Here is a 26413-nt window from a genome sequence, read left to right on the forward strand (position 1 = left end):
ATAATTATAAATGGAATTGGTCAGATAGGTCTCGAGGGGGGAGAAATCACTACTTGAAACCGTTTTTAAGCAAATCTAGTTATTAAAAACAATAGTTCTGTTCATGGTGTCAATACTCTAGTCTGGCTACTTCACTCTGGGGATCTGGTGAGGACTTGTGATATGAAGTTGAATGTTTATCCATTTTTTTAAAAAAAATCAAAACGTTTAGCCAAAACATTTTTCTAAGGAAAGCCACTTATGAGATTTTATATTGTTCAAAATTCCCTTGTTACTCTAAGGAACAGCTTCCTGGAAATTAGTATTTTTCCCATGGGTTGGTAAGCCTAGTTTTCAGTTCATATCTACGATCATCCTGCTTGTTGAGCTCCACCAAAGTTCGTGTATATTTTCTCTGGGATATTCCCTTAATATTGCATTTAATGTGACCTTTCCTTTTATGTGTTACAGGAAGGGTTGATTTGCAGAGGCAAATGAAACTGATTTTAATTGCAATAAAAACAAATAGTTAAAAAACAACTTGAGCAAGACGTTTTAACAATCACTTGCTTTCATCAGCCCATTAGTTCTTTCTCAAAATATTCCAGCTAGGCAACGTTCTGACTTGTGAACAAAAGTTAAGTTGCTTAAATTATGTTTCTGGACAGTGTGTGTATAAAAATTGAGCTTGTGTAAGGCTCTTGCACACAAATACATTCTGTTTAACTCATTGGGATTTACTTTTGCGTGTACACAGATAGGATTAAGTTGAACCGATCACATTACTGAAGTGACGGCGTTCATCAGTTCCAGTTCAGTTTATAGTGTGAACACCCAGCCATGTGAACAGATAAATATTAAAGAGCTATCAGAAAACGAATTCCCTATCTCTAAGCATTATGGGATATCATTTCTACAAGAAAAGCATCCATCATATCCTGTAACATCCAGAATGTTAGCTTATTCCAGCCCTTGAGCCCATCTTAAATGTGTATGCATAATGGGCCTTCTTTGGGCGTTCCCAAATGCAGCCCTTTCAGGTTGCATGGTAAGCTTTCTTCCTTCTTTTACATGCTGCAGTAGCATAGTAGTTAAGTGGTTGGATTGTGAATCAGCACTCTGCTGGTTAAAATCCCACTATTGCCATGAGTTTAGTAGGTGGCCTTGGGTAAGCCATTACTCTCAGCCTCAGCTCCCGAGCTGTATTGTGGGGATAATAATAACACTAACTTGTTTACCTCTGGGTGAGGTACTAATCTGTCTAGAAGAGCAGTATATAAGTGCAGTTATTATTATTTATTATTATTTTTAATGTGTAGAAAGCTAAAAGGGATACTTGTATTAGTGTGACAAGCAAACAGCATCTATTCTCTTCCTTGAGATTGACTTGTTTGCACTCATATTCTTCACCCCCAAATCCTGTCCAACTTCCTTCTTGTCATCTTCTCTGGCAGGGATACGGATCTTCTCCTGGAGTTAATAGATTAGCTTCATCTGGAGGTTGAGAACATTCAAAGCATTCACAGAGACTGATTTGCTGATCTTAACTACAATAATATCTCCATTATGCAAATGGGTTGATGGAGGTTGAGAGATAATGATGCCTAAAGCCAGCTAGGGGCTTTCTGATTCTCTGCTTATTCTCTTGACCACTGCAGTTGATTTGTTCCATAAGGATTTTTTTTTTTGGTAAAATTTGAAGTGGTGTCATGTATAGAATAGAAATCAATAGGCTTAGACTAGATTAACTCTGCATAGGATTGCACTGTAATTCTCTGAATTTTTAATAGATGCACATGAAGTGGAAGCTTTTGTTCTGCATCAGTCCCTGTGCTAGTGCAGAAGATAAAAAGGCATTCTGACAAAAGGCTGTTCCTGCTGGCCTGTGTTCTCAACAAGGCTCACAGATCCCCTGGTTCCCTCCTCTCCAAAACCACACCGCACTCAAACCAGCTGCAAAGATAGGAGGAGGAGGAGATGGCGACAAGCGGCTTTCTTAAATACACACACACTTTCCCACCCCCATCGTCCCAGGACCTCAGCTGAGTGACAGCCTCTGGATGTTGCGTGCGAGCCAGTTCAGCTGGTGCTGTGTGGTCTGGCTGTGTGGTCTCCAGCTTGGCCGAGAGGCTGCTAACAGGGTGGATGAGAGAGAGCAACACTGTTTACTTTAATTTATTTCGGATGCCGGAACTGTGCCCAGAGTTTCTCCTGAGTTTGATTCCACAGTTAGTGGCAGCAATCCCTCACAGCTGCGGCACAGTCTGAAATATGCGCTGAACTCCTCGACGGAGTGCTTTTCCAGCATCTGCTTCAAGTCCAGCCTGCTAATCCCTTGTGACTCAGAAATGTTAATGGCACTGCTGAGTGCTGTGATTATTTTGGTTTTACTATGTCAAGATATATAGAGAGAGAGCCTGGAAGATGTACTTTTTGTGGCATTTTAAAGGAGGGATTTTAAGATATTGACAAAATATAGAAATACAGGAATTGTGTGAAGTCTGCAATAGCACATGTTTTAAGATATTTGGGGTTTTAGCATTGCTTTTAGGGCTGTCAGAAATATTCTCGTTTGCATCACATAATGGAGCAGAGGCGCTGATGTATGGTTTTGAATCTTCTAATCTCTCTCAAATGTAGTATTTTGGCATAAAGTTAAAACATTTTGTTTTGTTTTCATTATTGTATTATTTTATACTGAAGGCTGTTTCAAAAGCCTATTGTGGGCATGGTCAAGTTGAAAACTAATGTTAGAATAAATGAAAAATATTTGTGAAAATTTACATGATTGGTATTTGGGCATGAAATGTTGGACAAGACAAAATAACAGTTATTCCTGTTTTGCAGTAAAAATATCTCGTATGTACTTTTCATTATAAGTAGCTTAGAGATGTTTGGGAATTTTTTAAAAGCAAATACAACGTTCATGACCAATTTTTGTTTCAAAATGACAAGTCTCCTTTCATTATTTAAATAAACATGCATGCACTCTTAATATGACTTGGAATTCCTGCATTGTTTAGCTTACTCATTCCTAGTCTTTTTCTGGCAGGCCCGCAGGAATGAACTTTGTGTTATTGATGCAGCAACAAAGCCTGTAAGATTCTCCTAGCAATGTTGAAGGCTGTAGCAAATTTATGGTTCTATCAATCTCCAGAGAGAGCAGAGAATATCATTGTCGTATTTTAACGCCATTGTTTGTGTGTGTTTGTGGAGAAGTGAATTCTCTATTTTTCTTTGTGTAGTTTGTCCAAATGTATAGTGTTACAAGGGTGTCCAGAAATGTAGTGCTGGGTATCTGAAAAGTCCTTAGTAGCCTGTGGTGACTATTCTAATGAATGAAATATACTGCATGACTGCTTCACTTTTCATTGTAGTTTTATTCAGAAAACCTCTTACACAAATGTGTTAGAGTTTGGTGTTAGGTGGATGTGATGCCACCTAGGAATATATAGGGTTCCTTACACACCCAGGACATTCATTTACCAGTCAGCTGTTGACTGCCTATGGGACCGCAGTCAAATATTCCATAGAGCCAAGGTGGAAGCTTTCCTTTTTTCATTATGTTATCACTTACTAGCAAGGACAGGGCTGCTTGCCCCCTGCTTTGAAATAGTCAGGGGCAAACTGAGGAGCATAGCAAAGCCTCTACTGACTACTTATCTGAACTGTTCGCATTTTCAAAAAGTCATCTGTGCCTATGAGTTTAAAAAGTTAATTTCATTGCTTTATAATAGTTCTCTTAATTAGCTTTAGTATCAAATAGAGTATTTTTATTCATTTTTTATAAAGTTAATGCTTTAAAAATACTTGGCCGTATTTGACTGGCCAATCGATCAACCTCCTTTTTTTGACAGGCTTTATCCTGTGGGTTGTAGCCAAGCAAAACCACTTCTTTCAATATACTCCCAGTAAATATTCTAATTCAGTAGTTCTGACTATGTTCCCGTCTCCTCACTGCTCCCCAAGTATTCCACCTCTTCTCTTACATCTTCCCCCAATTTCCTGCAGATCACACCAAAAGTGTTTAATGCATTAAATTATGATTTGGTTTGCCAACCTTCATGTGGAGTCCGGAGTGTTCCCAGAATCACAACTGATCTCCAGACTACTGAGATCAGGACCCCCAAAGGAAATGGTAGCTTCAGAAGATGGACTCTATGGCTTACTCTCACCAAACTCCCCAAGCCAGTGTAGGCAACCCTTGTGATGCAGGAAATTAGTATTGCTTGAAATGGGGCAAAGTTGTCTGACAAAGAGAAGGAGGGAGAGATTTAACAATGGTGCTTAAATTGTAACATGTATGGCTATTCCCGAGTGCCTTGTTTGCCCCTCAAATCCTATAAATCTGACATCTCTTTCCTCCGTGTTCTTCTTGTGTTTCCTTACTCTTCCTTGTCTTGCCTTCCACCACTGTCTCCTTCCCTTCTTATTACTTTCCTCCACAACTGCCAACTCCAACCTTTATACTACACTTACAACCAGAACTACTGATCCCAGTGCAGAACACAAACTAGGGAGGGAGGGATGTAGTACATTAAAGCTAAGTGGAGCATGTGTTAAGAAGAGTCTGCTTTCACACTTCATTGAGGTAAGAATTTTGACTGGTTTATGCTCCTTTCCCCCTTCAGTTCTCCCTCCTTCTTAATTATATTGTGAATATGAAGCTCTATATAATTTATTGATTAGTTTGCTTGTCCTAAACTGGGGTCCTCCTATTAAATTTCAGGTTCTTGGTTTTTTATCTCTTTGGATCCTCTGATCAATAAGACTTGCACCTAGAGCTTGTTCATAAATATATATATATATATATTAACCAGACCTTTTCTTACCATACAACCATGTAACATCCAAATGATTGAACTTCATCTGGAGTTACTGCTTTGTAAAGCTGAGTGAATGTTTCTAGAGCAGCCTACACTTGAAGGAAAAGCACCTAGTTATAAGGCGGACCTTCTTCCCTCCTTGAAATGTAATCTTACAATCTGACTTCGTTCTGAAATCTTTCACTTTTTAGGGGGGGTGGGTAAAGTTTCCAAACACTTTTTATTGGCGAACAAGGTAAGCTGTTCAAGAGTAGAGATTGTTACCTCAAGACCAACACAATTCTGTTCCAAGTGATTTACAGTTAAAATAAGTTTTACAAGATCTGAGTTGCCTGAACAAATCACAATATTGTTCTTTATTATTATATTTTTACCTCACTCTTGCTCCAAGGAGCCTGCTTGGCCAGCTCTCACCTGGTCCCTTTCTCCATCAATGCCCAGCCATTCTACCAAAGGAGATGAAAACAGAACCAATAGGCCAGCTGTTGGCTGCTCTCTCCTTGGGATTAATCAGCGACCAGGCATCTTGTTGAAGCCGATGGAGAGAGAAAGGCCCCTTTCACACTCACATTTAAAACCGATGGATTTGAGCTTTTGCCCCTATAGGCCTGGCAGCGGCTTTGCACTGCCGCTTTTTACACTCTCCACTCCCAATTCAGTCTCACATTCTTTGCTGAATTTTATACTCCAGATCAGGCACTTGTTTTGCTGCGAGGTTTTTGGGCTACTGAATACACATCATTTTTTGAGTATGTGTGGTAACGCCAAGAAACCCCACCCCCTCTCTGTGCTTCCATTTCAAACCTAAATTGTTGAAAGTAGCGCCAAGTTTTGCTGTGAAATGGTTACAGCTTGAGCATTTTTACTTGCAAGGAAGACAGCGCAAGAGCGGCTGCAGTGAAATTAACACCAACCCATGCTTTCACCCCCACTGCCAATTCGATTCACGGAATGATCTCCAACTTCCTCCCCCCCTTTTTTTTTTACTGTTCTCTGCAATCAGAAAAGAGCGAGTTCAGGGAAGGCTACAGGATTGAAACGGGTGTGTGTGGGAGGAGGAGCCACTCCATTTAGTCAGGTCTGAACTGCATGCTTATAAGAAAATAATCTTGGTTTGTGGTGGGGAAAGCTCCCTTCTCCACGAAGCCGCTATTCTGCTTGCTTTGTGTACTCGCTCAACCACTCATCACAGGGCACTGTTAAATGCCCACAATTCTGTTTTAAAGTGCTTAATGCATTTTGTACATCAATTAAAAACACTGTAAGGATGCTTTCTTTCAGAAATACTAAAAAAAAAAAATCAGATGGGGAGCTGAGGGGAGAGGGGGGAAGAGCCCGCCCCAGCTCTGCTCGCCCAGTAAAGAAGTAGACAAGGCGAGCAACAGGCATGGCTGAGCCATCACTCGCAACATTTCTTCACTTCAGAAACAGTAAAAAAAATAAATTCAGACGGGGGAGGGGAGAAGAGCCTGCTCCAGCTCTGCTCGCCCAGTAAAGAAGTGGACGGGGCGAGCAACGGGCATGGCTGAGCTGCCACCTGCCCTGACTCTGCTCGTCGGTGCCATGTGCAGCGCATAGCCAGAGCCTACCCCATCCCTCAGTGGTTGCCTGCCTCTCCAAGCCCCAGTTCCTCTGGAATGCAGGATGGACAGACCCATGGAATTGCCTGCCTCCCTCGTGCTCTGCGCCCATCTTTCCCCCCTCGGGCTGGGCCAGATGGAGGATGCTGCACCGCACCGTGCACTGCCACCAAATGTCCTTTAGAAAAAAATGGCAAAATAAGCGTTAGGGGAGCTGATGAGGGTGGGTGTGGTTAAATCTGGTCTGGCCAATCAAATTACGATAGGGAAGGAAGAGGGGGGGTTGAGAGAGGCGAACCATTCACACACGCATACACTGGACCAAGAGCGAGTCGGGAGCTGAGGCAAAAAAAAAATTCACCGTTTGTCTGTAGCCAGATACCACAGGGAAAGCCTAACATAGCCCAGAGCTGCATCACATGACTAGCTTGGAAGTGTAAAAGGCAGACAAACATGGGATGCGAAACAGGTAATGAACGCACTGTAAAGACCGAGTGCGAAAACACTCCAAAAGTCCCTTTTCCTTGAACAGCAGCTAGTACAACAATTATATACTGCAGCCGTTACCTTGTTAGATGTTTAATACTGTTACTTTATTTTCTATTGTTGTATATCACCTTAGGAATGCCCCCACCCCATTTTATCCTCAAGTGAAGCCCTGTAAGATATGTTAAGCTGAGAGATGGTGACTGGCCCATGGTCAACCGCTGAGCTTCATGGCTGAGCAATTAAAATTCGGATCATTCCTGTCCAAATCCAACTCTGTCCACTATACCCAGTTGATTCTCAAGCCATATTTTTTAAATAGTACATAAACTTTAGTGGACCTGAGCTTCTAATATGTTCAAACCTCCCAAATAGTAACTGTGGCTGTATAAAAACAAGCACTTCTATGAATGGAATGGCATTCTTTCACTTACATGTATGTTTAGTACAAGGACGTATCTCAGCTTTGCCAGTGTAGAAAGTCCTTGGGTGAACCTAAAGAGGTTCTTTGAATCATTGTAATATTGCACATTTCATTTTGTTATCTGTTTTTATAACTTTCGCTTTGGCTTTTTAATTACTCTACACTACTGGTAAGCAACTAGATTTTTTTTAAGGGTTTGGCTCATGGAAGTGAGCCGTTGAGGTACATGAGGGGAGAACTCAGCTGAGCTTCTGTTGCTGATTACTGTGAAGAACAGGAGGTTAATGGTGTTTTCCTAGTGTCTCTGTCTGAGTGAAGTTGCTTGTGAGAGGTATTCTTTGGGAGCCAAATTTGCCCCCCCACAACCTTCAGTTGCGTCTACTTCATCTACAGACTGCTCACTGAAAATAGCTGAAGCTGTGCAATGTTTCAACATCCTCTTTAGTTCCCCAAGGGGGAGAAAAAGAAGATGTAAATTAAGTTAATTAATAAATAAAATAGTATGTTGCTCAGTGATAGTAACTACTTTGAGGACATATTATTTAATTAAGGTAATTAAATAATATGTCCTGAAAGTAGTTACTGTCACTGAGTAACACACTATTTTAAATCTGTGATTTAAAACAATCCTTTTTAAAAGGGTTGATTTTGTTTTGTACCCTGTTTGTACAGTGGTTGTATTATTTTTATGACATCATCAATGTGCAAGGCGCTTTATCAAGTACAAAAAGACGGAAGCCTACCTGGAAGAGTTTGTAGTTTAAATGACTGATGGCAGCAGAGCTAGAGAGGTAAAGGTCATGGGATGGTATGTATTGAGATATGAGAACAGAGAGAAGGGGGTGGGCCTTAAAGAGAACTTTAAGGATAAAGTTGAGTCATTAGGGCTTGATCTAGTGAAATAAGGGAAGGAAGCTCATCTAGTGAAATAAGGGAAGGAAGGAAAAAACCATTGAAGAGGTGTAGAAAGTGAACGAATGTGGTAAAGAAGAATGATAGACAGTTTCCAAGGAAGTGAAGTCTCGAGCAGAGAGTGAGGAAGGGGAGATGGTTGGGGAGGCAGTTGTTCTTCTAGAACACTTGTATGCAACCTCTCAATATGTCTGAGGGACATAAGACATATAAATAATACAAGAAGAAATAATACATACAGAACAGTAAAACTAATCCTATATCAATGAAACTATCTGCATGTGAAAAAACAGAAGCTGATAAACCAACAGCATGAAACAACCTTAGGAGCATACAGTCAAGCCATAAAGCATCATGGAATGGATAATACAGGGCAGTACTGTAAAAAGAAGACACCTAAACAAGGGGAGAAAACTTCAGATAAAAGCCTGGCTAAACAGAAATGTTTTGGCTTGCTGCCTAAAAAATAATAAGGTCGTGACCTTTGCAGGGAGGGCATTCTAAAGACGAGATGCCACTACTAGAGGTATGCATTAAAAAAAATCAGTAAATCTGAATTTACTAAAACTGAGGAAAAATTCAGAATGCCCTGAATTCCGAATTAATCCACTAATTCGGTTTGGCTGTTTCTGAAAAAATCGCCCATTGTTTTCTATGGGAAAATCGCTCTGGGAGCTATCCAGTGGAGGGAATCTGGAGGGAACCTACTTATGACTGTCCTCTAACCCCGCCTCTCCACCAGGTTTCATGAATATTGAATCCTGGGAACCAATTTTATGAGCCCTAAGGAAAGTGCCCCCACCCACTCAGTTATTTCCTATGGGGGGGAAATATCTGTGGGCTATCCGGGGCACTATTTTGCACATTTTTGGAAAATTTTCAAAGGTAGTTCCAAGTAAAACTTATTGTAGTAATCTAGCCTAGATGCTATCAGATCATGGGTCACCTGTGGCCAAATCATACCTTCCAAGGAATTGACCTAGCTGGCATATCAGCTGAAGCTGATAAAAGGAACTAAATGTTGTGGAAGAGTGCTTCAGTAGGTGACAAACAGTTTCAAAGTGTGCAGACCACCACATTTAGGCTTGACTTTGCCGTTTGTGGCTGATGACACCTAACTGGGATCAAATAAAGAAATGTGCTGTATGGATTGGCAAGGCACAGCAGTATTGTTTCTTCTTTGTAGCATCTGTGCATTCCTACAGGTGCATTGCTGACTGCAGATGACTGTCTAGTATTTCATCATTGTGCAACGTGCCTCCCACTGCCTCCTCTAGTGTTTTTACTCTTATTCAGGCTCATGCAAGGCACACCTGCTCCCTTAGTACTCTCTTTTCTTCAGTAGATGGCAGACAAGAGGATGAATTTATAATTAACAAAACTGCCAAGCTCTTTTGTTCTCTAAAGGTGCTTAGATGTATGGGAGCATTAACGGAGGTACTGAGTGGTGGGCTACAGATTAGAGGGGCAAACAATATATTGGGAAGTCAGAGCAAATGAATCCAAGTTATGGGAAAACAATAAACCTAATCCACAAAACAAAATACCCAAAACCAAATGCCCATGAAAATAGCATTTTCTCTCTTAAAATTATTGCCAAACATCACACCAAAACTGCTTACCTTCAATTTTAACAGGTTCCTTACGTGTCCTCCTTCAGTGCAACAATATTGACTCTTGCTTTAACAGCTGTTCCAAAGAGCTTGTTCTGCACAAGAAAAGGCCTGATTTCTCATTGAGGCCAGATGGGCAAAATTAGGCTATTAGCAGAGGACACTGAGTAGGTCTAAGGGGGCACACAGGTTTCTATCAGAAAAGGGCATGGAGTGATTGTGCCTAAAAATGACATTAATACTATTCTAAATTCTCCAGTTGTTAGTATGATCAAAACAGTTTTGCTTTTCTGCTTATATGCATAAGATCTGCAATGCAATCTAAGTATATGAAAACAGTATTTCCAGTAACAGTTTCACAAGCATTCATTGCTTTGAAAAATGCCCATCTATTTTGCAGATAATAGGCACCAATCCAAATCAAAATGTCTAATGCTTTGGATCTTTGCTTCTTGCTGTCCATTCCAGTGAGGATTTTTAAGTATTCCTCAATAAGCAAAGAACTACTTCAGTAGAAATATTAGATTTTGGGAGGCTCAGCCGTTTTATTACATGTATTCATTCTATAATACAAAGAGGTACTGCGTGCCAGTTTCTGAAATCCAATAAAACATGCTCCAATATTTTCTAATATTACTGTCTAGTACAGTCTTAATTCCATTGCATCACCTGAATGCCTTGGCATTATAGACTACAGTGAAAATGAAAAAATATGAGGGGAAAATAAATCGCTGAAATATTTACAGCTTTATTTTCCCTTCACATTAATATTGCTTTTCTCAAAATTTCTCTAGTTGAGTCTTTTATTTTGATCTTGGGATTATTGTTCTGCATTCTCCTGTGCCCATAACCCATTAGGATGTCTAGTGTAACTGAACGAATTCATGTGCCTATTCTTGTTCAATCCCTGGAGCCAACTATAATTGGTTAGAGGGGTACTTTCTTCTACTTTCATTGTACTTACAATTTGTCATTAATAATATTTATTCAGTATCATATAACATCCATCCAACCTCAATTCAATTCTTTCTCCTTGTAAAAAGCTCTGAATAGGGCCTGAATAGGTCACTTCTGGCACATTGCTGGATATAAATTTCTTTTTATTTGCTTGCTTGATAGGTTTTGTCTTTGGGTATTTGTATGCCTGTATGCTGTTTGTATGATTTATGGTTCCATCATGTTCCAGAGTTTGTTTTAAAACAAATATCTAGATTTTTGTAAAAAAAATCTAAATCTTTGTATGTTACAATTCTGAATAGGTCAAATGATAGCAATAGTTTATTGATTGACCTTGTGTGTGTGTATACATATATGTGTATGTTGCCAGACATTGGCTTGCTTTAAGGTTATGCTTTAAAATTTTTGTTCATTTCTTTTGCAGCTTCACAGGTGACTTTACTGGTTGGCTACATTCCAGACTAAATACATGGTGCCTGTGTGCCATCTCCCTTAGAGCAACAGGTAAGACTAATCATATAATCTGACTATGAGGACAGTTCTATGGTAAAATAACCATGACAAATAGATGCATCATGCTAAAGATGCAGTAAATATTTGTAATGCACATATAAACATGGAACACATTTCCCCACGGCAAATAGAGCCTAGTTTCAAATGACAAGTGTATTTATCAGCACTTTAAATGCTGATCAAGCCTCTCTCTATCACCGCCCCCCCCCCCGGCTTCTTTTTCAGATGGACTATCAATTCCTTTATTTTTAAGAGTATGATGTATATGAATAGGTCTCTGGAGAAGTGGCTTTTAAATTTTCTGAATGTTTATTCAGTTTAGTATGTTGGGTTATTAAATAAAACCCAGCACAATTTATTACAAGTTGCAAAGCTGCTAAAGGGAGAGAGTGAAATAGCCTCATGCTGCACGGGCACTGTCCAGTCAGCTCTGTGCAGAGCAAGCTTCTGCCGTAAACAGACAGGCCCACGTTCCTCTACGCTTATACATGTCTGAACAAAATGTGTTGAGTTGAGCTTCAGCAGTGACCCTTCACTTAGTTTGTATACATCTGGATATAAACCTTCTAGATAATATGTATCTTCAGCATAGGGTTGTCTGTTTCTTTGGAAGTTTTTTTTCCCCATGTGCTAAGACAACAAACTGAAAGTCTATAAACTATTTTTCAAATTTGAAAGCACACCAGAGATTATTAGATGGTCATGCAAATACGTTATCTTCACTTGCCTCTCCAGTTAAATGTTCCTGGTGGCTGTTGTTCTTTATATGGGTACTTGACACAGACAGGCTGGCCCTTGGAGGACTCCCCTCCCCCACCTCAACTTTTTCCCTGCCAGCAATTGCAGAACTTGCAGTCATATAGCAGATGGTGCTTTTACCTGCATGAAAGTGAATTTCTAAGAACTGAATACTCTGCTTAATTGAGATGCTGTTGCAAGGCACCAAAGTGCCTGCTGCACTGATGCTTAACTGTTACTGGCTTTCCAAGCAAACAACTTTCTTAGGATCTGATGTTGGGAAAGCACTTTGAAGAATACGGAGTAGGCTTTTGGTCCAAAGTACAAGGTCTGCTAGAGGCTTATTGCTATTGTCACTTGCTGCGACACAGCTTGATTTGTGGTTTTTATCTGCCTTCCATTACTCCAACTTCTACAACATTAACTGAAATAAGTTGCTGAATATTTGAAAATGCAAACTAATGTGAAAAGATTGAGATCATACATACAAATCGTCCATTTTCAGAAGCCCATGAATCTCAAAGTGAAGGATCAGAATCAAAAGCTATCGGTCATTTAGACGCTGATTAGAGAAATACATCAGGGCGGAGGGGTAGCGTTTTCAGTAATAGTTATTGAGATGGAGTGGAATATAAATTGAAACAGATACAGTTACTTTGGCACTGGAGCCTGTTTATTCAGAAGCAAGTCCCACTGAGTTCAGGCGGGGCTTATTGCCAGTGACAGTTGCAACCTTACTGAGCCTAATGATGATACAATCTATTATAAAGTTTTAACTGAGCATTCAAATATATTGCCACTTTTTAAATAACATTATAGATATATGAAAGCCAGTATGGTTATTATGTTGGGCTCAGACTGAGGAGACCCAGTTCAGATCTCCTTTTTTTTTTTCTTTTTATTAACTACATTAACTAACAATACAAAGGAAAGGAAGGGGAACAAGGGAAGGAAAGAAAAAAACACCACCAACAACATATAACAACTACACTACACAGAATGCTTTCCCTTCATACTGCCATTATTAAAAAAAATTAAAGCTTTGTATAATATTGATGGAGTGGTTGACCTTACAAAATGCAAATTACAATTCAAATTCAAATTAAGTTTTCCTCCCCCTCCTGGGTCCCGGACACAATTCTCTCTGAGCAACTGCAGCCGCAGTGCTCGTTTCCTCCCCCCCCCTCAGACTTCTCCTTTTCTTCTTGCTTGGTATCTCGCTGAAATTCCGAATTTTTGTCCTCAAAATCCCTTACTTGATCTTCTGATAATATCTTGTAAGCTTGATCTTTGTAACTAAACCAGATACCTTCCGGAAATAGCCATTTGTACTTTATTCCACGTTACCTCAGAAGAGCTGCGAGCTTTTTATACTTAAATCGTCTTTTCCGAACTAAAAATGGGACGTCTTTCAGTATCTTGACTTTGTTACCCAAAAAGTCCAGATCCGCGTTGTATGAGTTATATAGGATAGTGTCTCGGATCCTTTTAGATGAAAAATCGATGATGATCTCACGAGGCAGTTTACGCTTCGTTGCATATTTTGAAGAAGCCCGGCGGACTTCCAAAATGGCGCTTTTAACCTCTTCTTTAGTTGCCTTCGCGGGTGTCGCCAATAGTTCCGAGACCAGACCCCATAAATCCTCATTTTCCTCCTCTTTCACGTTCTGGAGGCGCAAAATTGTCTGTGTTCGTTCCACTTGTAGCCCGATCAGCTGGTTCTCCACCAGCTTTAACTCTTTATTCGTAGCCTTCACGAGTGACGCACTTTCCCGAGCAGACTTCTCTGCCCCCCCCACTTCTTCCTTAATGGTTTTCACTTCGCTCTCAATTAAGCCCACCCTTTGATCTGTTTCGTTCAGCTTGTCAACAAAGGGTTTTATGGCTTCGATAACCGACCTCCGCACCAATTCCTCGAGCGACTCTCCTTTCCCCTGCAGGGCAGCCGAAATCGACTTGCCCAGAGCGGGACTCTGTTTTTTCGCTGACATTTTAGGGGGGGGGACCGCCAGCCGGATTCTGAAACTCAGCGAGGGGGAAGAACTAGCCTTCTTAGCTTCAGATCCCACCACTCCTTCACGTGCGCTTGTAATAACAGAAGGGATTCGCTTACTTACAGGCTTCCGCCTAGTTCTGCTCTTTGCCGTTTTCCATGGCCCGGCAGCACTCGAGGCGCCGCGCACGTCTGCTGGCCTCCATAGGGATAAACGGGCAATTTACCCCCCGCATTGATTTTCGGGGGGCTCTTCCCGCAGCGTCCCGGACCCTGCCCCCCTCACTGGGAGTCCTGGGGGCTAATCTTCGCAGATCAGCTGCCCGGTCAGGGTGTTCGGGCGCTTCCTCCCGGACCTGCGGAGAGGAGCGTCCGACATGGCCGAGAAAACGAAACTGAAAATCCCAGTTCAGATCTCCTCATAGCCATGGGCCTGCCAGCGATCTTGGGCCCATTGGTGTCTCTTGGTCTAACCTACTTCATAGGGTGGTGGTTGTATGGTTGCCAGGTCTCCTTACCCTCCCAGCAGGAGAGCAGGTAGGAGCCAGGGATCCTCCCCTACAGCCGGGGTGGTGGTGGTTATCCTAGGTGGCTGTGAGCCAAAGAAGAAATATGTATGCCACCGACAGAAGAAGCTGGATAAAAAGGTGGTATCTATCTTCTAAGTCTTTGTTTTCCTGCTTGATATTGCATATCAGCGTGTGTCCTGCCACTCTGCTCAGCAAAGTTTGAAGACTTTTTCCAGCCTACGGAGCGTTCCTCCAATAAGTGGCTCTTCCACCAGTGGAACATCCTGAACCTGAGTGGCACAGCTTCAGAGACAGATATTTTTCTTTCTCTCTTCCCTTGCCATATGAGATAGTTTGCACCTTAGGGAGCAGCAACTTGCAGCTGCATCTCTAAAACTCAGTATATTTATGAAGAAATAACAGAAGTTTCATGAAGAACAAGATTTGAGACCTGTAGGACCTTAAAAACCAACAAGAATTCTCAGGTATAAGCTTTCAAGAATCAAAGCTCCCTTCTTCGGATATGTCAGAGATATTTGAATTTCAAAGCTTATACCCTGGAAATCTTGTCATTCTTGAAGGTGCTACTGGACTCAAATATTGCTCTTCTATTGCAAACCCACATGGCTACCCACCTGGATGTTTCATGAGGGTGTTTTTTTTTTTTTAAATAACCTTTGCCTTTGGACCTTCAATTGCTCATCCTTATGTTACCTTAAACTTATACTTCTGGAAGGCTCTGGTCACAACCAACACTCTTTTTATTTCCACACACAGAGTTTCAGGTTTTCTCTGTCTTACTTAGGCTTATACTTCGAGAAGACCTTCCCTTTTTCATTTCTGTGACTTCTATATTGCTGCCTCCCTGACACCCTCAAAAGATTTTTGCTGCCACCAAAGACTTTTGCCTTCGACCTCCTCGGTTTAACTGGTAATATAGAAAGGCTAATTATAGATGGTAGCTTGACAGAATGGTCAGCGCATGAGGGTAGTTTTGAGGTTTTAGAAAAAGAGTTCTCTTTTGCTTAAACAAAAGTATAATTTATTTATAATTACATAAGCATGATGGTTGCAGAGTATTGATAAACATATTGGTTTCAGAATAGTTCTTAAGCTTGGTGGTTTCAAAAACAGTTATATATTCACAGACCTAATAACAAAGGCCTATTTTCGACACAGATCTTCACTAACAGAAAAAACACACCTCTCATCCACATAGGCATAGATTCGCTCAGGCTTTTCCACACAGCTTGCCTGACCTAGATAATCTCTCATATATACACAAACTGGCCCAGATGCACACAGAGTTTGCCTTAGCCAGAATGAAATCCCTTTCAGGCTTCCACAGTTTGCCAGATTATCAGAATAAAAGGCTGACTGAAAACCTTTCCCTCAGCATTGGCTAAAAACTGCAGTTCACTCCATCCCCTAGGGTATAGCTACTGTCCAGTCAGAGCAGACTCCATTCACCCATCCAGCTTCCCCTCCTTTCCTCAAAGGTCTCCATTTAAACCTACAGTAGCAAATATTTTGAAAAACCCACATTAACAAGCAGAAATAAAATCCAAGTTATTTAGATGCAAAACATTACAATGGCATTTATACTTTTCATAAATGTATCAGATAGTACAATTTAACATTAACAAAAATTGCATTCAGCTGTGCTTGATCATTACGAAACAGTCAAAATTATGGTATTGTAATACCATTTATTAACTAACAAAAATGTCATAAAATGTGTAATACCATTTATTAACTAACAAAAATGTCATAACATTTTTCAGTATCTCGGAACTCTTTGTTAGGCTAAATGTTAATAAACAAAATAAAGATATTGCTGGGCATGTTCCTGTCTATATGAAGGGTTATAATATGCTAGATGAAAAGAAGACCCCAGGTTGCACCAAGACTACTTATTTATTTACTTCATCTATACCTCGCTTTCCTTTCAGTGGGAACCTCAAATGGCTTATGTTGTTCTCTCTTCACAACAACTAGGCCGAGTGTGTGTGACTGGCCCAATGTTACCCAGCTAGCTCCATTACAGAGTGGGGATTTAAACTAAATTCTAGCCTGACACTCTGACTACTACACCAGATTGGTAAACATGATATAGTTATTCATGATACGTTTAATGTTCTTAAAGTAAGGTTCAGTTTGATAAATATTACATATATTTCACTTTTCCAAAAATGTCTCATTAGGGGCCACTGTGTTTCTAATATAGTTTTAACTTCATGGCGGGTAGGGGAATCAACAATGTCACATGTGTTGTTTAACAACTTAGTGATTAAGAATTAAATACACTTAGCGCTTCTAGTACCAGAATGTTAAGTAACTCATCCTTTTAAAAAGCTAACTTTTATAAATGAATATTTTCAATATATTTATTTTTATGTAAATAACTGAAATATAATATTTTTTCGGGTTACAGAATATCTGATCTTTCATACAAGAAAAAAGCTATGATGTCTCATACACGCAAGCCCCCTCTTGTGACAGGTATTTCTCCCAATGAAGGTATCTCATGGACAAAGGTCACAATTCGAGGAGAGAATCTGGGAACGGGCCCAACAGATCTTATAGGTAAGTCAAGAAGGCTGTTTAAATTATACAAAGTCAATTTCTGGAAGGGCTCAATCAGCAACAAGCTAGTTGCTGTCCAGTTTTGATAACGATGGTGCTAAAATGAAAATGCACTATTGATGTGTGTTTTTTTTCCCTGTGAGATTGAAGAGATGACATTGAACTTGCTGAGCACATGTTGGTGACAGATAAAATCACCCATTAGAACACCAGCTCACAACTCTGGAGTAGCACAGTGAAAATTCAGTCTTGTGGGGTGTGTAAGGAAATGGGCTGGATTTAGGAAATCTCAGGTTCTGTGGCTGTTTTGAGTTTAGCCCTCCATGTGATGTGTTGATGACCGTGACTGTGTACAGGGCATATGCCCAGCTTTTGTCAGCAAACCCCATTACAAGAGGCTTGGTTCACCATAGTATGAAGCTCTTACCACAGAACCAAATCTTGCCACAGAATCTGGGTTGCTGAGCAAGTGTTGTCCTAAGGGTTACTTCTCATTTTGCATTTATCCTAGCATATCTTATGTCTGTTAGGAACGAGATGCAAAAGTTTAGATTGCTATGTTCCTTGGCAATATACACAGAAGTGGAGGTCCCATTCTTTCCTGGATTCTGCTTCTGAGTATTTCCCCAGTAAATATAATGTAGACAAGTGCACACCATTCTCTGCTGAAGTGAGGGGCATAGGTTTTGCATTCATTATCCAAGGATAAAATATGAGATGCAGCTTTAAGAGCTGTAGAAGGTTCAAAAACCTCTTCATTTTCAGGATTGTTTAAATCCCTAAATGCTACTTTCTCAATTGGAAGAGTAAAAGATTTTTGTGCCAGGGTCTTTAAATATGCAAGACCCAATCTTTATAAGCATGGTTTATAAGAGCATGGCTTATGGTTTTAGTTATTCTACTCATGTCTCCATATCTGGACTAAGCCACAGTGGCAATGGCTGCTGGTTTTGATTTGTTGCCTACCAACTCTGGCCTTTCTTTCAGTGTTGCATGGTACCTTGGCTTCTTGTTCATGTTAAAGCTGATTGCCATGGGATCTACTGACTGTGACCTCCTATCACAGCCTAACATGATTTCACACTGCGACATGGCTGTTGGCAAAAGTCAGCATACCTATGCCTTTTGCTGTACTGCTGCTTCCTTTTTCCAGAAAACGTTGCTTATGTTGTCCGATGTGCTGGATGTGCAGGACTGCGGCTAAGTTTCTTTTAGCATTACCTGTTACAACTTGGAATGAGCTAGTCATGATTTTAGTTCCATGATTTCCCAATTACTCAGTATTTGTTAAGCTTTTGAATTTGGGTCCCCCTTCTAGATTTCACTGTACTTTTTGGCTCATAGTTCCTCCAAGCCAATAACCTGTTTTTGGGATGTGGAAAGACTCATCTGCAGTTATGTGAAGACTGGTGGCGCATGCAAAGATCTGAATAATAAGCCATTAAAGTTATTGGAAGAGGGCCAGAACCGTCTCTTTTACCTTCTTAAAACCATACACAGGCCAATTGTCATTAAAACTTCACATTATCTCTCCCTTCGTTTCCTTTTCCCCAGATCAGCTTGGGGCGATATGGTAGTGGGGATGCAGTCACTCTTCCAGTGTGTCTTAGTAATGACACTGCCAGTGGCGTTCGACCCAGTCAGAAATTGACAGGTGGGAAGGAGCAACACCCCATCCAGGTGTCCTCTAGTCCTTTGAGATGGGGGGCTGCCTCATAGCAGTAACTTATCACTTAATCTCAGTGACCAACTATGCCCTGCCCTTTAATAGTTTGTATGGAATCTGTAACTTCCCTTTCACTCAGGGGTTAGGGCTGAGTCCTTCTGTACTAAATGCCAAGGACTGTTTGTTCAAAGCACTACCTGAAAAGTACATTGCAAACTGTCTTTTGTCTGAATCCATAAAAGTAGCAGTCAGGTCAGGTTTGTGGACTAAGAAAACGTCAGCTATTTATATGATAAAACTGCTGTACATCCACTTTGGTTACTTCTGTTTTATTTGACTCTCTAAATATCCAGGCTTGACAATCTGTGGACATAACTGTATTCTGACTGCTGAATGGATGTCTGCTAGCAAAATTGTGTGTCGGGTCGGTCAAGCTAAAAATGATAAAGGAGACATAATTGTCACTACCAGGTCAGGAGGCAAAGGGACTTCAACTGTTTCCTTCAAACTCTTGAAACCTGAAAAAATAGGTAGGTACCTCTTATGTGTAAGAACTCATTCATTCACATCTATGTTTTGTACTCCAGAGTGCGTTAGGTAAGAGGCCTTTCTCAGCTTTTGTACCTGAAGTCCCATGTAGATTGTCTATGCAAAGGATGCGTTCTACTGTTGGCTCCTCGTCTGAGAATCTTCTAAATTCGAACACTTCTGTTCTGCTTGCTTATTGATCTTTTATAATAGTAACACATAAATCTTACTGGTTTACATTTAGAAGTTAGTCCCATTTGAGTTCCAAGTAATAATGTATTGCTTGTTTTCACATAGCAATTATAATGCATCATTGAGCTTCTCTTACTTCACTTCTGCACATTTCTAAATACAGGAAATAATGTGGAGAAGAACTGAGTGCTTGTTTTCACCAATGGAGGTTTTTTTCAGTTGTATTTTAGACCCAGGAAAGCAATTTAAGGGCCATGTGTGAAAAGAGCTTCAGTCCAGATAAAATGCTTTGATAACCATCCTGCTCAGCTACTTTTACATAGTAATATTCACAGACAACAATAGAAGCAACGTGGGAGTCTTTTTCATAGTTGGTTTTGTCCTACTGCTTCCAAACCATTGTCTAGGCATGTATTTTGTACTTATCAAGCTTCTTCAACTTAATTCAGCAGGGCAGAACCTCATGAGGCTGAACAGGGCTTATTGTTATAAGGATATGTGTTCTGTTTTCTCTAGGTATCTTGGATCAGTCTGCTGTCTGGGTTGATGAAATGAACTATTATGACATGCGCACTGACAGGAACAAAGGGATGCCCCCTTTGTCTCTACGACCAGCTAATCCTCTTGGTATTGAGATAGACAAGTGAGTACCAAGTAGTATTGATCCAAGTTCTAAGCAGGTTTCTCTATAAATTGCAGAAAGGTTTCGGAGGTTGGGGTGTAAAGAAAGCAGGGATAGAGAACTTGCTTTCATGGAAATATATTGTTGAATTCCCAGCTCTACCACAGATTTCACTAAATAAATTACATTCCTTCAGGTTTATATTCTCATAAATGGAAAGTGCAATAATCTTGCTTTGGAAGATTGTGAGATGAATAAAGGGCCTCTAAACATGAATATTTCTGTGTGCTGGCAATAAATACATGTTTGCCCATCTATATACATCGGTATATTCAGTAGGGATCTTGGATTTGCTAATTTAGTGTTAGAACCTAGTTTATATAATGTGTAAAATAGCCTTGAAGCAAGTACTATAAAGCAATTATATATGTATATATATCAAGTCACTGCCGCCTTATAGGACCCCAGGTAGGGACTTTCAACTTAAGTGAGAAGCAGAGATGGTTTGCCATTGCATTCCTCTACAGAGTCTTCTTGGGTGATCGCCCATCCAAGTACCGACCCTGCTTAGCTTCTGAGATCTGATGAGATCGCATATCACCTCTCATAAGCAATTACAGTCCATGAATTTTATTATTTTTCCACTCTATGCAGCTATGAGCATCATGTTCCTTCAGCACAAGATGTGTGTTGGAAGAGGGAAACCTAGAGTTGGGAGGACATCTCTTGGATCCGTGAAACATGCCACCCTTAGCTGAGAAGCGTGGTAGGGTAGAACTTGATGAAGTCTCAGAAAGGAATATGTAAAATTATAGTTTTAGCATGTCAAAGTATTTTTTAAGCAGGTGATTTTCCCAATGCCTGCTTATTTTTAGAACTGTTGCTAGAACATACTTATCACAGCTATCATGTATTAAGTGATCACCTAAATAAACGTAAAGCTCCAGGTAATGGAGTTATTTCTTCAGAACATTGGCTTGTTTGAGTGTCATGTGAATGTGTTGGTCTGGGTATCTGTAGCAACAGCAGCAGGACTGTGTTTGTACATCTTTGTTTTAGAATAATAGTAGTAATTATTTTCTAACCACAAATACTAGAGTCATTTTGTAGAGGCTCAAATACTAGCATTACTATCAATTACTGATGTCCTTTCCCAATGTTTGCTGTTGTCTAAGCAAGTTAGTGCTTGGAATGGGTCTTGATCACTGTAGTGCCACAAACTATAATGTAATGTTCGCATTGCAGGCAAGTATGCTGTGCATTTAGTATTAGAGTTGCAGCTCATCTTTAAACAGTCTCTTGATGGAAAAATCTAACCTATGATCTTTTTATTGTACCTTGTAAATAGCAGAATAAATAATGCATGATAGTATCGATACCTTCATAAAAATATAGTATGATTAACACTTCCAGTATATGAGCTTTTGAGAGCCCAAACTCCCTGATCTGACAAAGGGAGCTACGAGTCTTGACAGCTCATATCCTGGAAATCTAGTTGGTCTTTAAGGTGCTACTGGACTTTAATCTTGCTCTTCTACTACAGACCAACACAGCTGCCCTCCTGAAACTAAGATTTACACTGTGTGTGGAAATAGAATTAGTGCCCCGTATGTTCTGTTTTATTCGAACTATAGCAGACCAAGGGCACTTTGGCAGTGTTTCTTTTTCCCCATAGAAAAGAAAGCAAAAAACTACATACCTTTTAATGTATCATTTAGTCAGCACATAATAATCTCAGTTGTGAACCACATTAGACTGCCTATATGTTTTAATGCCACTCTTTCTGCAAGAGCTCAGAGCAGCACACATGGTTTGCTGCCATCTCATCATCACGCCAACCCCCGGGAGATCATTAGGACGAGAGACTGTGGTTGACCCATGGCCATCCAGTTAATTTCATGGCCGAATAGGGATCAGAACATGGCCGTCCCCAGTTAGAGTCCGTTTGAACAAGTACACGTCCAACGCTTTACTGTGATTCGCTCTGGCTCTCATCTGATGATGGGAATTCCAGTTTTTCACAAGCTTAGTTATAGAACTATATCAACTCTGCCAGTTAATGCACTGGAACAAATATTTCTGATAGAAGTTTCAGTCTTACAGACATTTGTGTTGTCCTAATAGCTCTATACAATCTGGGGACTCCCAGATATATGTTTGGCTGCCAAGTACTAGACAGCTGTCCTTTTATTTGCAATCCCAGCTGGTTGGCAGCAAAACAAGGAAGGTTTCTTGAGCCACTGCCGGAACATCATCCAATAACGCAAGCTGGTGCAATAATCCCATAATAACCCAAACAATAATATGTACAGAAGGATTATTGGTCCCATATGGGACCATCAAGTTCTGTATTAAAAGGATGATGACCTCTGATGAACAGAGAATGTAATTTCTTAGTGAACTTGATGGGTCTTGTGCCTATCCAAAGGGCAGTGAAACGGAGCCACCCACAGGCAATGGTTGCTGCATATTTTGGGAACTCCCTGGGAAAACAAAAAAAAAAGTTAGGAATTTAAAAAAGACCTACCCCCAGGCATGTGAACACTGAGCAGTTCTTCAAGAACTATGGAATGTTGAAGACAGCTGAGTGTCATTTGTGGAGGGTGAGCCATGGGAGTGATGGGAGAATTGGCCTGATCAAATGTCTAGCACCTTTTGGAATACTGCGTGGTAGAATGTGGTGGAGAATTACAGTGTGAGATGTGCATCATTGAGTGCATGCCTCCTGCCACCAAGTGCCTAAGTCCAGGATGCTATGAGCTTTTAAGAAGTAATCTCTGACCACTTTGAGGCTAACAAAGTCCTGGTGAGTTTAATTAAGATCAAAAAGGAAAGTGTTCCCATCCAAATTCTTAGCCTACTACACCCTCTGCAAATGGGTCAGAGCCCCGACAGCTTATAATATCCTGAAACTGGAGTGAAATTAGGGCTGGGAGGAAGGAGGCCTGAGCCCAGTTTTCCTCCCAAATTCTGCATAAAAATGTCTCTCGCCCAATCTAGTTGGTGCTTAAAAAGCAACTCTCTTCTCAGCAGTCAGTGTTTTAAGTAAGATTGCCAGGCTCAGCCACCTGAAAAGTGGGGGGCTCAAGGGGGGGAATCCGCCTCTCCTGATGAGTAGAGGTAGGCCCAAGCATGCTGCATGTGAGCTCTGCCTGCACGATGACATCACTTCCAGTTTAAACTAGAATCTAGTGTCTCCGCAGGCCCCAAACAGTGTTTTCACTATGGGAGGAGGATTTGAGGTGTGGGTCAAACTAACAAGAAGTGGATGAGAATAGGTAGGGTTGGAGGAGAACTTATTCACAGAAAAAGCTAATGGAGAGGCTAGCATTGAAAAGGACATCTTGCTCATCCAAGGAGATTCTTTTTATATACATACACTCTGTTGTATTAAATATAAATGAAATGGAATGCAGAATTGTAGAATGGAATGGAATTGTAGAATTAAACTTCATTGCTTAAGGAAAATCAAATATCAAAATCAAATATTTGATTTTTTAAAATTTGTAAGAATATTTTTCATGTCTGGTCTGTACCATGAAGATATTTCCCATTTCAGTGGTGCGGCTGTGGGAAACTGCTTCCCAGTTGAAATGAGTTTGCTTCCAAATGTTTTATTACAAATGTGAATGCTTCTATAAATCAATTCAGTTGTTACTTATTCTGGTGAAAACCTGTTGAGATCATTAAGAGTCTAATAATATGAGTAGTTGCTTCATTCCCCATTTGTGTGAGCTTTGCATACTTATGCTACTGAATTAGCTGCACAGGAAAATTTGCCCCCATTCTACTAGCCCTGTAGGCCAGTCTGGAGTATATCCAAGAGCTACTCAAATGTATGAAGTTGGAACTTGCAAGAACAGTTGCACAGCAGCTTGACAAACAGCTGGCAAGTGGGCACGGGGTGTGGCTTCTGGCTCTCCTCTTGCCTACAGAACAGCAGGCCTTCTTGGGGAGCATGGCTAAGGAGAAGATAGAAGGCCAGGAGAAGGTAGTCTGGGAGGAGCAGGGTTGGGTACTGAAAGGAGGCAGGGAGATAAAAGTTGCCCTGGAGAAACAGGAGAAGGTGAAGGGGGCATGGAGAAGGAAGAGAGCAGAGGCAGACAAGAGGGACAGGGACAGAGAAGGGTGTGAGGGGTGGCAGGATGAGACTCAACAGCAAGATGAAGCGGATTGGTAGTAATTGTTGTATTGTTCAGATCACACATTCCCGGTAGCTGGCCCCAACCAACAGTCTAGCCGTAGCATTCTGCCCTCGCTCCAACTTCCAAACACTTTTCAAGAGTAGCCCCAAGCAGGGCGCATTGCAGTAGTCCAGTCAAGATGTAACTAAGGCATGGATCACTTTGCCTAGATCTGACTGAACCAAACAGGTTTGATTGCTTTCCGTAATTTATAACGGAGACAAAGATGCTGGATGTACTTTTGCATTGGGAAAACCAATTCCAGGAGGGAAACAGTTCAGTTATGAGGACTGAAACAAGGTGATGATCTTTTACTGTGTTTTACCCATTAGATTTTTTTCCAAGAACAAATTAGCAAACTATGATGTAATGTAAGTTTTTGGAATAAATTTGAAACATCTGTTCCCAGGGTGGAGACAGAGAGCCTTTTTTCCTGATGCCTCGGAGCACCACTGCCAATTTTAAATTGGCTATCAGTTTGCCTTCAGAACTCTACAAGTGCCCCTTTTCACAGAGGCATGCAGATGGGTGCTGCTGCCTCCTCTTTGTGTCATGTGTTCACCTTCCGTATCCTGATAAAAGCCATAGAGCTGGCTGACATGGGCCAGGGTGATTGATGGCACCAGCTCAGAAAGGAAGCATCAGTGGTGGGGGAAGCAATGTCATGAGGGTTGTGAGGAGTTTGCAAGGCCCAGCTGAAAGGATACTTGGGATGGAGCTTCAGGTTCTGGTCACTGTCAAATGATTCTGAGCCGTTCTCTGCATAGTAGAAGATGCACGCTCAAGTCTGGCAGAGAAGACTCTTTGGACATTTCTTTTGGCCGTCTCGAGTATCCATTTACTGCTATGTAAATAATTTCCAGGGAAGGTTGGGGAAGCGTGTGTGCTGCCAGAGGCATCTTGAAAGTTTTTACTGAGCATACAGCTGAACCCTTCAAGCTGCTTTTTAAATGGAAATGAGACTTGTCTGTTCCCTTGCAGTAAAACTTCCAAAATGCGCCCATCTCTGCATGCACTCCCGAGCTCACACTAGAGCAAGCAAGTACTGCTGTTCTGTAGGCCAGAGTTGTGTGGCACATTAAATACTAAGCCGTTCATTATGCCATTTGTTTTTGTACGCAGCAGCCCCCTTCAGAGGAACAAGGTAGATCAGACAATGAGTTCAACAAGTCCTACCATGAGACTTTTGTCTGTTCCTTGCAACTATGCAGCTACTCTGCTGATTAAACTAAATTGTAGCCTTTGTACTATTCCTTCTCTGCATATGAAAATGCATTCCTTAAAGTTTGGTAGTAATGGTCAATCCTGCTTCATGTGACTGTGAACATTGCCTGAGCTTGTGTGCTTTGTGCTCATTTATTGTATCATTACTGGAAAATAGTGGAAAGTGAGTACAAAGTGAAATGTTCATGGTAGTTTTGTGCAATTCTTAACTTTAAAAAAACAGTTTCTCTCTGGAAGTTCTAACTTGCTGATCATATACTGCCACCTAATGGATTATGTGAATCCTCCTTTGTGAAGACAGAGATTATTTTAACAAGGTAGTGCATTTGGATTTATATGTGGATATACAGGGCCTGTCGTGCTTGAATACTTGCTTGAGTAGCAGCAGATTCTGGTATTGTATTTTGAGTTTCTACATTAAAAAGAAAGGCATCTAGGTACAATGATTTCATGCATAACTGATTGCAGAATTTCAGGAATTGTAGAATCACATTGTAAGTATATATCAATTGGAGATAATAGGTGCTAATCTCTCTCACTGAAACTAATCTAACTTTAAAATATTTAACCGTGTCTGGATCATGCATTGATTGTGTGTCCTATCTGCTATCATCTGCTTTTTCCTATTGTTTCCCACTGTGTATCACTTGGATACATGCAGCAATAGTTAAGCTTACGTTGTGTCCTGATTTGTCATTGGCTGCCTTGTATTTTTCCCAGAGAGCATCTTTATCCTGTGTCTTACCACTGGGGAAAGTCCTTGTTATCACTTTTTGGGTTTGTCCTGTTTAGTCTGCTCCAGCATCCCTTCTGCTGCTCTCCTGCATGCATGAGTAACAGAATACAGCTGGTACAAATGTTTGCTCCTAGGAGTCTGGCTG

The 26413-nt window shown here is 40.8% G+C and overlaps 1 protein-coding gene across 1 annotated transcript in view; it reads left to right on the forward strand.

Annotated features, from left to right (window-relative positions):
* The window catches only part of EXOC2 (exocyst complex component 2), a 146050-nt gene that overhangs the window by 4416 nt on the left and 115221 nt on the right, over positions 1 to 26413 (forward strand). Inside the window, exons 2-5 of the mRNA XM_054985162.1 lie at positions 11202 to 11281; positions 16965 to 17116; positions 19136 to 19312; positions 20019 to 20145. Coding sequence (XP_054841137.1) covers positions 16996 to 17116; positions 19136 to 19312; positions 20019 to 20145 — 425 coding nt within the window. The 5' untranslated portion in view covers positions 11202 to 11281; positions 16965 to 16995. The remainder of the gene's footprint in view (positions 1 to 11201; positions 11282 to 16964; positions 17117 to 19135; positions 19313 to 20018; positions 20146 to 26413) is intronic.

Source organism: Eublepharis macularius, chromosome 7 (assembly GCF_028583425.1).
Source record: "Eublepharis macularius isolate TG4126 chromosome 7, MPM_Emac_v1.0, whole genome shotgun sequence".
Classification (NCBI taxonomy): Eukaryota; Metazoa; Chordata; class Lepidosauria; order Squamata; family Eublepharidae; genus Eublepharis; species Eublepharis macularius.